The 18,901-nt window shown below is 35.4% G+C and overlaps 1 protein-coding gene across 3 annotated transcripts in view; it reads left to right on the top strand.

The window, feature by feature from the left end:
• Positions 1 to 18,901, top strand: part of LOC141819766 (piezo-type mechanosensitive ion channel homolog) — a 57,468-nt gene that overhangs the window by 5,463 nt on the left and 33,104 nt on the right. For 2 of the 3 annotated variants that reach the window (XR_012601101.1, XM_074707017.1), the window contains exons 1-4: positions 10,748 to 10,851; positions 13,599 to 13,755; positions 13,886 to 14,072; positions 16,052 to 16,167. Coding sequence is in view for 2 of the 3 variants with exons in the window: in XM_074707017.1 (XP_074563118.1) it covers positions 10,833 to 10,851; positions 13,599 to 13,755; positions 13,886 to 14,072; positions 16,052 to 16,167 (479 nt within the window). In the remaining variant the exon portion in view is untranslated. Of the gene's footprint in view, positions 1 to 2,362; positions 2,523 to 10,705; positions 10,852 to 13,598; positions 13,756 to 13,885; positions 14,073 to 16,051; positions 16,168 to 18,901 lie in introns of those variants that run through there. The other variant, XM_074707018.1, reaches the window with a different exon arrangement.

The raw sequence follows: 18,901 nt of genomic DNA, 5'->3' as shown, positions 1-18,901 counted from the left end.
TGTGGAGAAGTAATTATGAGACAATTTAAATTTATGAATGCAAGATCATAATCTACCATATCACTAAGAATTTTGTAATAATTATTGCTCACTTGATAAAAACGGCTGTGCCGGTGCCGGTGCCGCAGCGGAACGAGATTTTTCGTGCGTATCGGGCGATACGGCACGAAATTTCAATCCTTGCTTATTAGACTTCCCTATATAAAACCATGTTGGGATGAAGAGGAAAATTTTATTATATGCAAACTTCCAAGGCAATGAAAATATAGCGGTATAAATGGAAAAGTTGTGGAAGAACCAAGTGATGGTTGTCCCCAAATGAAAAACATGGATCTGCAAGAAGTGTTGGCTTGCAAGTAGTAAGGAGGCCGAAAGTTGTCTACGATGCTCCTGCAGTGCAGGACTCCTATTCAATTGGTGTTGAGGTGGGAAGCTTCACAAGGCACTAGGTTGAGGAGATAATGTGCAAGAGGAGATAGCTTCACAAATGAGATGTCAAAGAGATGATGTGCGTGAAGATAGTATCACTAATGAGATGCACAAGCAAAAAAAATGAGGACCATATAAGTCACATCATTCTCAAAGAAGTATCCAAAAGAACCCATTAGTATGATGATGGTAGATAAGGAAACGAACTCATTAGGCTAACAAGATTTAAAGTCATGAATATCCACAAATGGACACATGACAGTATAAGTCTTAATTGATTTGTTAAACATCAAATCGGTATCCTGCAATCAGTGAATGCATGTGAGGGTAGCAGAATGAATTGTATTTTTAGTCAGATAGATGCAGTCTATCAGTCTTCAAAAGGGTCAAGTCAATAGGAGGATCATGTAAGTTCTTATCGTCAAATGGTTCATCTAGAGTGTTATCTAAGGGCTCTTCCAAGTTGGCATCACAGTACTCCTTAAAAATCAAATCTTGTAGTTCAATTAAAGGTTGATAGGCAAAGAGGTAAAGTTTCTAACTCCTTCCTTTTTCCTCCGTCTGGTTGGTGTTCATCTCATTGGGTTCTTTTGGATACTTCTTTGAGAATGATGTGACTTATATGGTCCTCATTTTTTTTGCTTGTGCATCTCATTAGTGATACTATCTTCACGCACATCATCTCTTTGACATCTCATTTGTGAAGCTATCTCCTCTTGCACATTATCTCCTCAACCTAGTGCCTTGTGAAGCTTCCCACCTCAACACCAATTGAATAGGAGTCCTGCACTGCAGGAGCATCGTAGACAACTTTCGGCCTCCTTACTACTTGCAAGCCAACACTTCTTGCAGATCCATGTTTTTCATTTGGGGACAACCATCACTTGGTTCTTCCACAACTTTTCCATTTATACCGCTATATTTAGGGGTGAGCAAAAATTCGGTTAAACCGAATAAACCGATCAAACCGAACCGAATTTTTAATTCGGTTCGGTTATTTCGGAAGTTCGGTTATTTTTTTTAAAAAAATCGGTTAATTTGGTTCGGTTTCGGTTTTAAATTTTCTTATTCGGTTAAACCGAACAAACCGAATTAATTAAATTAAAAAAATAGTTTATAAATTTTAATTAAATAAATATATAAATCTCTAATTTATTAGTAAAATTTTTATAATATTTAAAAAAATTCGGTTAATTCGGTTAATTCGGTCGAAAACTGAATTAACCGATAAAATATCGGTTCGGTTTGTCCGGTTTTTATTGGGAAATTCGGTCGGTTCGGTTGGTTCGAAAAAAATCGGTTTATTCGGTTTTCGGTTTATTCGGTTCGGTTCGGTTCGGTTTTAACCGAATACTCACCCTAATTTTCATTGCCTTGGAAGTTTGCATATAATAAAATTTTCCTCTTCATCCCAACATGGTTTTATATAGGGAAGTCTAATAAGTACACATAAATACTCTAATTCACAATTATATTCTTGGAGAATATTGGAAGTTTGGAACTGCTAATTTAATATGCTTTGCTTTGAAATTTGCTAAACAATGTAAGTTTCTAAATGGAAAATCTAATTTAATTTAATCTCAGTAAATTTTGACCTGATTTGCTAGCCATTGTTTCATGATGTAATTATTATTATATTTATGCTTCTCGTTTAAGTTTTTCTAATTCTGTTCTTTTTGATTTTTATTGCTGTCATATTGTTTTTCCAGAAATCTAAGCGAGGAAGTGGAACATTTAGTCTCAGTGTAAATGATTCAGATTAGCTACTAGATTGTTTTGGAATAATTCTTTTTGGTTTCTTCCGATAAGCTGACAAGCAGAATATTTAGTCTTAATGCGATGATTCAGATTAGCTACTAGATTGTTTTGGAATAATTCTCTTTGGTTTCTGCCAATTAATTTTTTTTCATGATATGCTATTTCATTTTGGCAGGATTCAGTTCTTGGAGAGTGTATACTATAGCTTGTTGTACAGTCATCTTTTCAGTGCTTGTGCTTATAGCAGAAACAATATTTCATATTCTTTGGTATATTAAAGGGGACAAATGGATCGTTGCTGATGCTGGATGGGTCAAGCTAATTGGATTTGTTAGGTGACATGAATCTTGTTTTTCTTCCCTGATTTTATATTTTACTCTCAGATGAACGTACTTTCTACTTGTTTCTCAAAGCCATTTTTCAATGGTGTCTCAATTGTTTTGAAAAACATTAATTTTTTTTTATAGAAACCTCATAGCCCTAATCTATACAACCATTGCATAACCTTTTGGGTGTATTTAATTCATGCGAACAAATCCTAATAATGTAATAAGGGAATGTTATCTACCATGTTTGTTTCAATTACTTTCTGACATTCCCAAGCATTTGGAATTGCCGTGTGAAACACTTTCATATTAAATATGAGAATTGGATTGCCATCTAGATTGAGGATGTAGGGTCTAGGATTTTAGGTTTCATTAAGTGTCCAGGTTTAAAATCTTGAGAACCTTTTGTTTTAGGAAAGATTCGTAGAAAGTTAATTATTAGGAAAGATAAGCCTCATGGTCTTTCAGAAATCATGTTTGAAAAAAACTTATTAGCTTAGAATATTGTTAAGAAATTGAGAAACTATTTCTATATTAATTTCTAACTTTGTAATTCGTTAATTTTTCCATGGGGAAGTTATTAATCTCATCACCTAAATGGGGCATGCCATCTCTTTATATCCATGAATTTGTGCATGTGATCTCAATGGAGCTTGTCTCTTGAATCAAAATAGTTGTTATGAAAGGGGAAAAGCTCAAATTAGGAGTCCATTCTCCAAAAACACCCAAACAAGGCCTCCTTTTCTAAAACTTCCCTATTAAATATCCATTAGAAAAGGTTAATTCTAATATTACACTTACCCATAGGACATATGCATAAATTGAAATAACAAATGAACTTAAATTCCTGAATAAAATATCAATTGAAGTACTAAAATGAATCCTATTTCTTACAGCTATATCAAACCATGGCTTCCCTTCAAGCGAGCAAGAATGTTTAGGAACCCAGACCCTAGGAGTCTTGTTTTAGTACTAAGTTGAAAGAATTTGAGCATTGGAGGATATAAGATGACTTGGTTTCTTTTAAAAATACTCTTTCTACCAGCGAATTTACCATTGTTAAAGGAAATCCTTAAAGAGATTGATGACCACACTCATGAAGAGTATCAAAAGACTCTTCACTGTGTAGGAGCCAACTTGTATGGGAAGGCATGCACACTGATGTGCAAAAACATGTTCAAACCTATATTACATGTCAAAACACAACATTGAATAACTTTAGCCTGCAAGTTGCTTACTGTCCCTACCAATTCTCACTCAATTTTTAGAAGATTTGTTAATGGACTTTATTGGCGACTTGTCGAAGTCAAGGGGTCCACAACTCGTTTAGCAGTAGTCAATAGATTTCTCAAATATGCTCACTTCTTGCCATTTTCTCACCCTACTCCGTGACCTCTATACGAAAGCTCCATCAGTTGCCATTCATTTACGACTGTGTCCTGACATTTACTATCTCTTTTTGAAAAGAGTGATTTTGTTTCATTGGTACATCTCTGAAGTTCAGTTTGGCAAATCAACTGAAACAGATAGTCAAACCTAGGTCATCAGCTGCTGCATTGAAATATATTTATATGTTCTACTGGTGACAAATCATTAAAGTTGGTAAACTGGATTCCTTGATCTGTTTTATTGCAACGCTAACGTCTATTGCACCAGTTTGAAGCTCACCCCTTTGAAGTTGTTTACGGTCATCTTCCCTATTTTGAAACTAATTAGTTGGCACCTCACAACTAGAAATGGTCGACATGCTCTTCTTCGACGAGATGATTTCTTATAATTATCACAAGAGATTCCAATAGACACAACAGACTATTAAACATTTTGTGATCAAAGTCATTGGGACTTGGAGTTTGCAGATGGTAATTTGTTTCTCTTGAAGCTACAAACATACAGCTAGATATTTCTACCCTAGTGCAGCAATAAGAAACTTTCTTCTTACTACTTTTGGGCCCTTTTACATCAAAAGACATATTGGTAAAGTTGCTCTTGAGTTGGCTTGCCGTCCTAGTAGATATGCGGACGCAACTAGACCTATGCTGCCTACTTTCAAAGATGGTATTGCCAACATTGTATATTGTTTTGGACTCTCAGATTCAAGGAAAAGGGAATTTTTGTTCTGTCAACAAGGTTTGTGATCAGCAGAGGCTTCATGTGAATCAGAGTAGAAGTTACGCCTGCACTAAGATAGCATATTGCTTAAGAGCAAGCACATTGTAGCTTGCAGGAGGTATTTCCATGGAAGGTGGCATATCCAAGAGAAAGCGAACCTAGTCAATTGATTTTTTCAATCAATCACTACTTGAGAAGCTTTCAACACCAATACAAACATACCAAGCATCTCATTCATGATCTTGTCCAGCACAACTGCATAACGAGATAAGGATAAAATTGAAACTTGCAACACACAACGCCATCAACATCCATGCATGATCACTTCCATCCCAGATAAGGATAACTTAACATAGAGGCAATTTTGTTTTTGCATTATTCAATGTATTCATTACATAATCATTACAGCATGTAGAAAGGGTATAATCTTTGCATGTAAGACATTGCATCATCAATCAATTAAATTTTTTAATTTTTCATTGAAATTGGGCTTCCCTCATTCTTCCTTCCAGCTCCTTCCTGTCCCTCTTGTTTCTGCATCCACAGCCACCAGTCAGCCGTTTCAGCAGTGATTCTAGTATTAATTTTAGCTATTCCTGCAACCATTCTAGCAATCACAGCATACCTGCTACTGCCAGCAATTCCAGCCTCCATAGCACACAGAAAGCTCTGTCTGGACTTGATATTCACAGCAACATGGGAAGAAAGGAGAGAAGGGAAACAAGTTTCCTAGCTCCTGGTGGCTCAGAGGTGTCCCCCTCTTTGGATTCTCTTCCCTTCGTGCATCACCGTGAACTTGATCTCTTGTTGTATAATTAGTGTACAATTATATGCTTAACACAACCCTGCTAATCTCCCTAATATTTCTGATATAGTACCAAAGGTGACTGGGAAGCATACCTATTAGCTATTGCTGATTCCTCCATTCCGAATTGCTCCTCTTTAGCTGCTACTTCATGTCTTTATGCAAACATGCCTGCCCACAAGCCTCCTTTTCATGAGCATTGTAAAAAAAAAAAAAAAAAGAAAAGAATATCAGCTCTTCTCCTCCAGGATCCATTGTCACACACTGTTTCATCCATGACACCTATTTGACACCAAGCAACAAGCAACCCATGCACGATACTTTTCGTGTGATATTGACTCTTCTCTGGACATCACCTCTGCTAGCTGTCTCCTCTGCATGACAACCACTCCTCATTGGCCAAACAATAATTGGTGTGCCAAAATCCTTCCTCTTTGCATTGCATCTCCAACATTATGCAATGCCTACTGGTTATCCCTCCAACACAACAATAGCTTTGTAGTCCATAGCCCATTTACTAGAATCTTTCTCATCCTCTGTTCCTCTTATTTGGAGAGCACCTCATCTTCTTATCAATGTAGAAAGCAGATATTTTTCATTTCCTCTTTGCCAGTGAGTAGCTCCTACTTCAGACAATAACAACACCCTCACTGTGTTTGCCTTATTCCTTGGAAGCTCCCTTCAATTCAAAATGTTATATTTCTTGACTACTTTCTCGATGCCTCCTAGCACTAGTTTCTTAGGACTTTTGAGCTCCATTATGTTTATCATAGAAAAGTTGAACAATACAAGATCTACGCACATTTATGGTAACTTCTCTTTCTTTGTTCCTACGCCAGTAACATGTCCTACCAATACCACTAGCCAAGAGGTCTCATAACAGTAGCTAAGTGTGTTTCTCTTTGACCATTGCTATCCCTATGTTTGTATTTCAAATACTTAAGTCATTGAGCTTATTACCCATGAATAGGTTTAGTAAGTCCAAAAAATATTTTGTAACATTTAATTATACTTTTATTTTCATTGGGGGTTTGAGGATAGGCAAGATAATTGGCGTAGGACATATCTTTTGTGGATTATCTGATTGGTGTCAAGGCAGGGGGAGTCATTTAGAGATGCCAAATGAGACTGGCAGGTTGCCATCGTGGCCAGTCTATTTGTGGCCTAATTGTAAATAGTGAAGGTGTAAAATCTTGTGGATTTTCAAATTGTTGTTAAGACGGAAGCCATTTAGAGATGCCAAATAGGCTGGGCAGGTTGCGGTCTGGGTCAATCTGATTGCTGCCTAAATGTAAATATTAAAGGGTATAAAGTGTATAGCAATAATAGCGAATAGTACATGTAGAGGGAATCATCTAGGGTAAGAAACACAAATAACTTCCCCATTATTCTTAAAAGAAATGAGCTAGTAGTCTCATAGATAAACAACCATGATAAGCAATAATAAAAAAAAACTTCACGTGGGACTAAAAACTACTCATTCTAACTGTTAAAGCCCATATACAACTACTATATATATAGATAACTGGGGTTAATATGGGCCTTAACCCTAATATGTATATGGGAAAAGAGAAAAGAAAAAATTAGGGTTTTAGAAAGGCTCTGATACCATGTGACGAAACAGGATTTGGAATTATGTTTCCAATAGTTACATACAACTATATATATAGATAACTGGGGTTAATATGAGCTTTAACAGTTTGAATGAGTAGTTTTTAGTCCACGTGAAGTTTTTTTTTATTATTGCTTATCATGGTTGTTTATCTATGAGACTACTAGCTCATTTCTTTTAAGAATAATGGGGAAGTTATTTGTGTTTCTTACCCTAGATGATTCCCTCTACATGTACTATTCGCTATTATTGCTATACACTTTATACCCTTTACTATTTACATTTAGGCAGCAATCAGATTGACCCAGACCGCAACCTGCCCAGCCTATTTGGCATCTCTAAATGGCTTCCCGTCTTAACAACAATTTGAAAATCCACAAGATTTTACACCTTCACTATTTACAATTAGGCCACAAATAGACTGGCCACGATGGCAACCTGCCAGTCTCATTTGGCATCTCTAAATGACTCCCCCTGCCTTGACACCAATCAGATAATCCACAAGATATGTCCTACGCCAATTATCTTGCCTATCCTCAAACCCCCAATGAAAATAAAAGTATAATTAAATGTTACAAAATATTTTTTGGACTTACTAAAGTATTCATGGGTAATAAGCTCAATGACTTAAGTATTTGAAATACAAACATAGGGATAGCAATGGTCAAAGAGAAACACACTTAGCTACTGTTATGAGACCTCTTGGCTAGTGGTATTGGTAGGACATGTTACTGGCGTAGGAACAAAGAAAGAGAAGTTACCATAAATGTGCGTAGATCTTGTATTGTTCAACTTTTCTATGATAAACATAATGGAGCTCAAAAGTCCTAAGAAACTAGTGCTAGGAGGCATCGAGAAAGTAGTCAAGAAATATAACATTTTGAATTGAAGGGAGCTTCCAAGGAATAAGGCAAACACAGTGAGGGTGTTGTTATTGTCTGAAGTAGGAGCTACTCACTGGCAAAGAGGAAATGAAAAATATCTGCTTTCTACATTGATAAGAAGATGAGGTGCTCTCCAAATAAGAGGAACAGAGGATGAGAAAGATTCTAGTAAATGGGCTATGGACTACAAAGCTATTGTTGTGTTGGAGGGATAACCAGTAGGCATTGCATAATATTGGAGATGCAATGCAAAGAGGAAGGATTTTGGCACACCAATTATTGTTTGGCCAATGAGGAGTGGTTGTCATGCAGAGGAGACAGCTAGCAGAGGTGATGTCCAGAGAAGAGTCAATATCACACGAAAAGTATCGTGCATGGGTTGCTTGTTGCTTGGTGTCAAATAGGTGTCATGGATGAAACAGTGTGTGACAATAGATCCTGGAGGAGAAGAGCTGATATTCTTTTCTTTTTTTTTTTTTACAATGCTCATGAAAAGGAGGCTTGTGGGCAGGCATGTTTGCATAAAGACATGAAGTAGCAGCTAAAGAGGAGCAATTCGGAATGGAGGAATCAGCAATAGCTAATAGGTATGCTTCCCAGTCACCTTTGGTACTATATCAGAAATATTAGGGAGATTAGCAGGGCTGTGTTAAGCATATAATTGTACACTAATTATACAACAAGAGATCAAGTTCACGGTGATGCACGAAGGGAAGAGAATCCAAAGAGGGGGACACCTCTGAGCCACCAGGAGCTAGGAAACTTGTTTCCCTTCTCTCCTTTCTTCCCATGTTGCTGTGAATATCAAGTCCAGACAGAGCTTTCTGTGTGCTATGGAGGCTGGAATTGCTGGCAGTAGCAGGTATGCTGTGATTGCTAGAATGGTTGCAGGAATAGCTAAAATTAATACTAGAACCACTGCTGAAACGGCTGACTGGTGGCTGTGGATGCAGAAACAAGAGGGACAGGAAGGAGCTGGAAGGAAGAATGAGGGAAACCCAATTTCAATGAAAAATTAAAAAATTTAATTGATTGATGATGCAATGTCTTACATGCAAAGATTATACCTTTTCTACATGCTGTAATGATTATGTAATGAATACATTGAATAATGCAAAAACAAAATTGCCTCTATGTTAAGTTATCCTTATCTGGGATGGAAGTGATCATGCATGGATGTTGATGGTGTTGTGTGTTGCAAGTTTCAATTTTATCCTTATCTCGTTATGCAGTTGTGCTGGACAAGATCATGAATGAGATGCTTGGTATGTTTGTATTGGTGTTGAAAGCTTCTCAAGTAGTGATTGATTGAAAAAATCAATTGACTAGGTTCGCTTTCTCTTGGATATGCCACCTTCCATGGAAATACCTCCTGCAAGCTATAATGTGCTTGCTCTTAAGCAATATGCTATCTTAGTGCAGGCGTAACTTCTACTCTGATTCACATGAAGCCTCTGTTGATCACAAACCTTGTTGACAGAACAAAAATTCCCTTTTCCTTGAATCTGAGAGTCCAAAACAATATACAATGTTGGCAATACCATCTTTGAAAGTAGGCAGCGTAGGTCCAGTTGCGTCCGCATAGGACGGCAAGCCAACTCAAGAGCAACTTTACCAATATGTCTTTTGATGTAAAAGGGCCCAAAAGTAGTAAGAAGAAAGTTTCTTATTGCTGCACTAGGGTAGAAATATCTAGCTGTATGTTTGTAGCTTCAAGAGAAACAAATTACCATCTGCAAACTCCAAGTCCCAATGACTTTGATCACAAAATTCAAAATGTTTAATAGTCTGTTGTGTCTATTGGAATCTCTTGTGATAATTATAAGAAATCATCTCGTCGAAGAAGAGCATGTCGACAATTTCTAGTTGTGAGGTGCCAACTAATTAGTTTCAAAATAGGGAAGATGACCGTAAACAACTTCAAAGGGGTGAGCTTCAAACTGGTGCAATAGACGTTAGCGTTGCAATAAAACAGATCAAGGAATCCAGTTTACCAACTTTAATGATTTGTCACCAGTAGAACATATAAATATATTTCAATGCAGCAGCTGATGACATAGGTTTGACTATCTGTTTCAGTTGATTTGCCAAACTGAACTTCAGAGATGTACCAATGAAACAAAATCACTCTTTTCAAAAAGAGATAGTAAATGTCAGGACACAGTCGCAAATGAATGGCAACTGATGGAGCTTTCGTATAGAGGTCACGGGTGAGAAAATGGCAAGAAGTGAGCATATTTGAGAAATCTATTGACTACTGCTAAACGAGTTGTGGACCCCTTGACTTCGACAAGTCGCCAATAAAGTCCATTAACAAATCTTCCAAAAATTGAGTGAGAATTGGTAGGGACAGTAAGCAACTTGCAGGCTAAAGTTATTCAATGTTATGGTCAATAGTACTAAACAATCCTGTTTCGTCACACTAACAAGAGTGACTATTGGTAACCCACTTGGTTTTTCAAAATCTTAAAACGTTGATAGATCTAATAACCACCCTCAGTTCCTTCCTGCAATAATGGGATGGGTATTATGACCAATTTATCTTCCTGTAAATTTTGTTAGTTCTATATTTCCTTTTCTTTTAATAAATTTTGTAATTCCTGAAACCTACACATAAGGTGAACATTTCATTTTAGTCTTAGTTCTTTTCCTTGTTTTTGCAATTTATGTAGGTAATCAAAGCATCTTACCTTAGCCATCTCTGTTAGTCTTTTTGGACAAGTTTTTATTAGTTTAACTTGTCTGGGGTTGCTCTATCTGACAAATTGCGCTTCTATTGCAGAGACCAGCCCTGGGGACCAACATCAGCTATTTATTTTGTTATTGTACAGCTATCAGCTGCTCTTGTTGCTTTAGTTGAAGTTCTCAGTAATAGATTTCACCAAGGCTCTTTCTTGCTAAACTTTTCAATGTCTACAAATGATATAGGTTGGCCATTTGTCTTTTTCTTCTTTTCTATTAGGTAATATTTGATTTGGGGATTTTTATTTCCATGATGTGAGGATACAGAAGCCACAAAGCTGGGCTTCTTTAATATCCCATGTGCTGGGATTTTGAGAGTTCTATACACTTAACATTCTTCCTTTGCTAACTTATTTGAAAAATGATGATTTTGCATTGGTTCTTTATGAAAATAATTATTATTACTGTATAATTAGTGTACTTAACAAATATAATGTTTGGTTACTCTTCTTGGTAATAATGCTGAGTTTAAATTTTAGCAGTGAATGTCTAGTTACTATTTCTTACTTAAACATTTTCTAGTCTTTGTAATAAACATAGTTTAACTTGTTCTTACCACGTGCAACCTTTGGGGTCGCCGGTCAAATGGATTTTATTTCCTTATATGGACAATAGTAAAAACTAATGAAGAGTGTTCAACTTCAACTCCTACTTAATGTTAGAGGTAGTGGATTTCAACTGTTTTTCATGCAAGATGTTGTGGAGAGTCTATTCAACTAGAGAAATCAGAGCACTCTCTGGCCACTTGGCTACTTTGAGACTGCCAGTTCATAATGAACTTAAAGTTTGAGGTTAGCTAATGAACTTGGAATCCCAAGTGTTCAGTAAAATTCATTCACTTCGGTTGACATGAGCAATACATACTGACATTGTTTTGCTAGTGTACCAAAAGTAAGCCAGGATGCATGAGTGGTGTCACTATATGAACCTTTATTGGCTGGACAATCTTAAATCCTATGAAATCCAACTCAAATCCTTTAAAACCAAATTTAACTAAGATCTAATTCCAAATAATTACTTATTAATTCTACAATTTGGGTTAATTAAAGACCAAGATATCATGATAACCATGGATTAAAGTGACGAGCCATGCTAGTCGGCATAGGTGGATCTTGTGCTGACTAGCATGCGAGATGACTTTTATATTGCAACTGAAGCAAATCAACTAGATCTCCTTGCTTCAAAACTCTATCCTTTACTGTGGCAACTTACGTGATAGTAATAGAGAGACAAGGAGAGAGACCACGAGAAAGATTGAAAGAGAGATAAAGGCTTTGGAGAGGGGAGAATGGGATCTCCTTGTTGGCGAATAGTGCAAGCAGGCGGTGGCAAGCAAGGTAGAGCAAGAAATGGAATGATGGGGGAAGAGAGGGGAGAGGAGAGTATGTAGAGGGAGAGGAGAAATAATAATTCCTAACTATTTAAAAATTTAACTGACCTAATTAAACATAATTGAATCAGACTATCTATATATAAGCTTGGTTAGTTTAGATCTAAAGTGAAAAAATAAATCCAAATAGAGCCCGATTTAAATTCACCAAACTTTGTCTACTAGATGGGTTGCACTCAACCCTAAAACCCTAAACTATCTAAACTCCAAAATATTAATTCAGTTAAGCTTAGTTAATTGCTTAACATAAAAAAAAGATAATTTAAGATGTTAAAATTTAAATAGGATACATTTGGCTTGATCTTTGTGTTTTGACTTCTGTGACGTAAGGAGAGACAGAGAGATTGTGCCAGCAAACGACGAAAAAATTAGGCTCAAAGTATTTAGCTTCTGCTTCACCGCATATTCCCTCGAGTTTGCTTTTGGTCCTATGTAGTAACTAGAGTTTGGCATGACACATTATTTAAATGAAAATATATTTGATTAAGTTGAGAAAATAATTCATTTAATTTTCTTTTACTATTTTTAATTCATTTTATTGGAATATCATTGAAAATATAATATAATATTATCCTGTTCAATTTGAATGCATAACAAATTTTCAAATTCAAATTTGATTTTACAGAAAAAATCTTGACTTAAAAATCTTCATGTTTGATTTAGTCGAGTCCCATCCATATTTTTTATAGATTCTATACTATAAAATCAAATAAAATTTGTTTTAAAACTTTTGAGATTTTCTCTTATTTTCCTCCACTTTAATAAGTGTAGTTACATGGAAGGAACATAACCAAATTAAAATCAAATGATAGAATTTTGAATTGTTTCACTATATCCATGAGTTTTATTTAGGATTTATCAAACAAAATAAAGTGAAATTTGATATACAAAGAACAAAGTGATATTTTATGCTTAAAATTTTTAAATGTTCATAAACAAATTTCAAACGTGATTACATAGATCCATAAAAATCACACTTTACAATCTACAATAACTTTGAAGGTCAAATTATAAAAAATTATGATGAATGCAAGATTTTACTGAAATCTTAAAAAAATACTTGACTTACAAGTCAAAAACATAATTAATTAACATACTCAGTAATAAATACCTTTTGAGTCTCCGAATTTGGAATTGCTCCAATGTTGCAAAATTTAAAAGCAAGTATTCTCTAATTTATAGATGGCTAGGGAAAGTTTTATTTTCTCATTGCCAAACATTGAGTAAATTTGAAGTGTAAGTCATATTGATATATAGGAAAAAAGTATGCAGTTAACAAGTCACTAATATTAAAAATTTAATTTATTGGAATCATTTTTAGAGACCTATACTCCAGCAGCACGGCTCGAGATTTTAAAAATGTCTCCTTGATCTACATATAGAGGCTTTAAAATAAGTATTTCAATATGGTTGACAACTTATTGTAACTTGCTGCCGAGCTTTTATCTGTTTTTATCAATTAATTTGCATATATCTACTTGGATGCACATGTTAATTTGTAATAATTATATTGCTAATAGCCATGTTTGATTTTATTTTCTAGGTTATCACCTGAGAGTTGTTTGCTGTTTAATCCTTCCAGCTATTCAGCTGGTTGTGGGAATTAGTCATCCATCTTGGATATCTCTACCCTTCTTTATTTGTAGCTGTATTGGCCTTGTTGATTGGTCTCTAACTAGCAACTTTCTTGGCCTTTTTCGGTAAGCATTTCAAAAGGCACATGTTTCACATTATCACACTGTTTGGGCAATTTTAACTGGGCAATGGTAGATTCTTAGCTTTTTTGACCTTTTTTCCTATGATAATTTTGATCAATTATGATATTTTTAGGTGGTGGAGGCCTCTCCTGATATATACTTGCTTCAGTATTCTTCTCATTTACACCTACCAGCTTCCTGTGAATTTTCCTAACATGTTCCTTACATTTGCTGATTTCGTCGGCCTGTACAAAATAACAAGAAGATCAGACTTTCCCGAACTCTGTTCTGGGGCATCTCTTCTTTTATTTTACTACATGGTAAGCATTGGGCTATTTTTTCTCAATTATTTTCATTATTCATCAGAAAGAAAAGCTTAACTGAATTCAAATTTGATGACCAATTACATCTTGCACTAAGAGTTCCTAGGCTCTTATCTAAAATATGGTTCAAGTTTAAACTAGGTTTTCAGATGATAGAATCGTTGTATTAGTTGTACATTTTAAATATTTTTTAATAAACGTGTCTACAAGTTAATAAATTCTTTGATTCGATATGTGTGCGAAAAAGGTGCCTTTCATGTCTCATCTTTTGCTAGTCTTCAGTATGCCTCTTATGTATAACTACTGGCTTTTATGATCCATATTCTTCTTCTTCTGATCATTACCTGCTACCTTTTAGGGACTATTTTGCATTATTGCCATTTGTGTATATCAGTAATCAGTTTGTCGCACAACCACATTCTTACCTTTTTCTGTTCTGTCATGCCTCCAGATGACCAGGCAGCCTTCAAGCCTGTGCAATTTTGGAAGGTTGTTAAGCAGTTTGGATCCACATCGTTCACATTTTTGATCCAAGACATGATTTGTGTTTTTGGGAGCCTGAGTCCAGATCTTGCTTCAGTTCACTTTTGATTTTTTGAGTTTTAGAAGGCCATCAAGAAGTTTTGATCAATAGTTGCTTGATGGACCTAAACTGGTTGTATTGCCCAGTCTGTATATGCATTTTCTTTAATAGTTACCAACCATTGCCCAATCTGGTGTTTGACTGTTTTCAGTGACGGAAGGAGTTGCATCTCAACTAATTATCCAGAATAGAAGGGCCTACTTGTGATGCCATTGAAATTCTACGAAGCATTAACAAATCAAGACCAAGTATTGTTCTCCTTCTTTGGCACACCTCCGGCTCCTACTCATCTTCTTCCTCTTCCTCCAACACCAGCACCACATTCTCCTCCGACACATCTTCAATATCATTACCGAGAGCAACAACACCCTCTTGAACTGGCCATTGACTGAAACATGGCTCAGGTGAAATTAGGGATATTGTATTTCCACTCAAATAGTTAGTGTTTGGGTGTTGGGTTTCGACATGAATACAAATGGTGTAGATGTATCAGAAGATTGCGCTTGTTGTGCAAGGTCCTCTAGGGGAGAAGCAGGCTCTAGTTGTGCTTGAACAGTAGATGATGAGCAGATGTAGATATAATTTCACAAAGTTCACTAGATGAGAAGTAGAGTTTGGTCTTTTCTTGTAGGGAAATGAGAGGGTAACTAGTCCTTGAGCCTCTTTACAATGAGAAAAAATAATAGGTCTGGGAATTAGGGTTCTGATAATATGAGAATTATTGGTGGAAGAATTAGGATCTTTTTCCTAGATTTCCCCGCCTCTACCTATGCCTATGTATTAAATTGGTAACATTTACTTTGAGGCACTAGTACATTTACATAATCATAAATAGACACTTAACAGCCATATATGCAGTCCTTTACACATGCATATACTCCCCCAATTTTCATATAAGTGGCTTCCTGAACATCAGCCAAACATATGAATCTCTTGCACAATTTGGTATGAAATATTTTGAAACAATTTCTTCCTTTTGTTGAGATTATAAATACCCTTTCCATCTTGAGCAACCTATTCTGACAATGACGACTGTAGGTAGTTGTTCTTCACCCAGATATAATTCCTCAAATTTTCAAGAACTTTATTTAAGTGGCTTTTTGAAAATCAAACAGACATATGCAGAATATGGTACGAAATATTTTGAAACGAATTTCATCCTTCTGTAGACATTATAGATAGCTTTGTCATCTCGAGCAAACCTACATGGACATTGCATAAATATCAAATTTTAGATTGTTGTTTGAATACCTCATGTTTAGGAAATTGACGTGAATTTGAGTGGTCCATCTGTTAGATCATCCTCTTGTTAGGTCTTGTATTGTGATCCATATATATTTATATAAAACAATTTCTGTATCAACTTATTCTTGCTTCCTGCATTTTGTGGTAGTTATCCTCTGTCAAGTGCGATCTGCAAGAAATGGACTTTATAATGTCTATGAAGAATAGCAGTTTGGTTGAGCAACTTCTTCCGTCAAGGCATTCATTTTTCATTCGTGAATCTCGGTATGTTGAATTTTACAATTCAGATAAATATGATTAAGAAGGTAGTTAATACATCTAGTGACTAATATGTATTGCAGGTCACCACCATATAATTCAGATGGAGTTCATTTCCCTTCAAGTCTAAAAAGGACAATAAATAATATGAAAAATATGTTTGCTATTCACATGGGGCAAAAGATTTCCTATTTTCCCCCTTTTTTCTTTTCTGTGGTTCCTTATAGTAGCTTATAGTTCGGTATTAAAGACTAACATTCGTTTCACCCCATCATATCACTGACAGTAACCCTTGTTGCTAGTCCTTTGAATTTGTTTTATCTTCTTTTTTCTAATTGACATTGATAAAGTTATGTTGAATTGATTCAAAGAGAAGTATAAAACCTAATGACGAAATGATTACGCACGCGGGACTACACCTATATTATGATACAATACCAAACTTCCACACTTCCAAGTTGAAGTGTTGATATTAATCAATTTCTAATTTATTACAGAAAATAGAAAAAATTTCACAAACAGAACAATAAATAGAAAAGATATTTAATGAAAACTATGAAGACACAAACTTGGTGCAGTATTTTAAAGATGACAATTTTTTTGTTCTGCATTCAAATTGGGATCAATCCTTTAAAGATATTTTGACTAGATCTGATCTTCAAAATAGTCAAAATATTCTTCCTCAACTTCCCTCAAATCACAAAAGGTTACAAAAAGGAGATGCATTAGTGTTCCAATATGTATTCTTATGATAAGGAATTCTGGTAGAGTCAAAAAGTACTGGAAGAACAGTGAATGACCTATCTTGTAATGGTGTGTTTCCTATGGTGGAAGAACTGATAGAAGGAACAAAATTGGAACAATGCTTGTTAATCATTGTTTCCCACTGTTATGTGATGTCAATTAGAGAAGCACAAGCATGTTTGGTCTTTGTCCCCTAATAGTTTCCAAAAATGTGTTTTTGTATCCTTTTCAATAGTGCATTATGATATTTAGGTTCCTTGTCATGTCTGCTTAAAATTTTTATTTTAAATATTTTATTCTTCTTTGATGACTATTGTAGAATATCATGACTTCTCTTAATGAAAGATCATTCTCACGTCTATTCCACTTTTTTACTGTTTTATGTAGATATAAGGACTCAGATTGGTGTGTTTAATATAATTTTAAAGATTGACAATTTTAAGGTGTATTGTTCTCTCTTCTTTTATTTTTTTTGTTTCTAACCAATTATTCTTCACTAGACATCTTGTTCTCATACACTCCAACAAAATATTATTTCTCAAAGGACAATTAAGTACCTGGTAGAGAGAACCATCAGATTCCCTTTTCCATTCTTTTCTCATGCGATGCTAATATACTATGTTCCACCATGGGAATTTCATTGTACTTGTTTTATCTATGCCAAGTCTTTAGGTAAAGACAAATTGGTCCTGAAGGTCTTTCTTGGCTAGTAACACATAAACTAAGTATCATTGTTACTCTCCTGAGTTACAATGTCCCTTTATATTTGCATATAAAATTTTTTGTGTTCACTCCTGTCTTTTGAACCAAATCATCTATGTTAATTTTTTTTGTGGCGGTGCTTTCTATTTGTATCCCATTTTCTATCTCACCATCTCCTCCTGTAGAGATAATAGCTCCATATCCTCATCCATTATGAATGGACAACAGAAGGCCATAAGTGAACCATGTCAAACACTTGAGAAACTGTTGTTCTTGATGCACCATCCACAATCATTCAGTCTTTGACAGGCTTTGCTATTGCCCTCTGCAAATGCAGTACTTCAAATCTTTTTCCTTGTTGCATCTTTTATGCCTGTCACTTGGATATTTAGCCTTTATTTCTTCTTTAGATTTAGCTTCCATTCCTTTGACTATTCTGTAGGCATTTTTTATTTAAGGTGATTCAGGGATAAAACAAGCAGAAAAGATGAGATAATAGTGTTGCACCGTAACGAAACTTGGGAGCTTCTCCCTCTTCCTCTTAGCAAATTCATGGTTGATGATTGTGTATGTTTTCTTTCAAGATATCATCTGAATGCGCATAGTGGATTGTTAAATGCAAGGTTTGTGGGCAAGTGATACACTTAAGTATTTGGTATTCATTGTCTCAACACTTTTCCTATGGTGGCTAGCATTGCTTTACTTCAGCTTTTTCCTACTTTTGCAACAGTGCTCCAGTGATCATTTTATCAGATGGATATCAAGAATCTCTGTCCTCATTGTCATCTCAGTGGACAAGTATAAATTGAGCAATCTCTTAGGTTGCTGAAACAATCCCTTATAGATAGTTTGATAACTTTAGTTACTGTCTCTCCAATTTTGGATGAGCAGAAGTTTTTTAGGTTTCTCAGAATTTCACCTCACCTCTTAGTTTAAAAATCACATTCTTCTTATTGCTTATATAGATGATATCTGGTGATGATTTTAGAAATCACAAATCTAAAATTGTATGTTCATCTTCACTTCCACACTATGGATCTAGATGATCTAAGGTACTTGGCACAGTGATTGCTCATTCAGGGGAGGTATTCATATCTATTAATGAAATTATGTGCGTCATTTGTTGAAGGAAGTTGGCATTTTGAGTGTTAGCTTGTTGACTCTCCTATGGATCATAAAGTTAGTGTTGCTTTGTTAAATCAGAGCAGACATCTCATTTGTTGTCATTGTGATTAGCAATTTCTTGTGATGTTGTGCATGATCATCAGGAGGCACCTGTAAGAATCTTACGATA

The sequence above is a fragment of the Curcuma longa genome, unplaced genomic scaffold (assembly GCF_044706935.1).
Source record: "Curcuma longa cultivar G26 ecotype Majalengka, Jawa Barat unplaced genomic scaffold, ITB_CL_G26_1.1 utg18532_np1212_1030455_RagTag, whole genome shotgun sequence".
Taxonomy (NCBI): Eukaryota; Viridiplantae; Streptophyta; class Magnoliopsida; order Zingiberales; family Zingiberaceae; genus Curcuma; species Curcuma longa.
The sequence above is the reverse complement of the archived record's forward strand: the minus strand, read 5'-3'. Positions and strand labels throughout refer to the sequence as shown.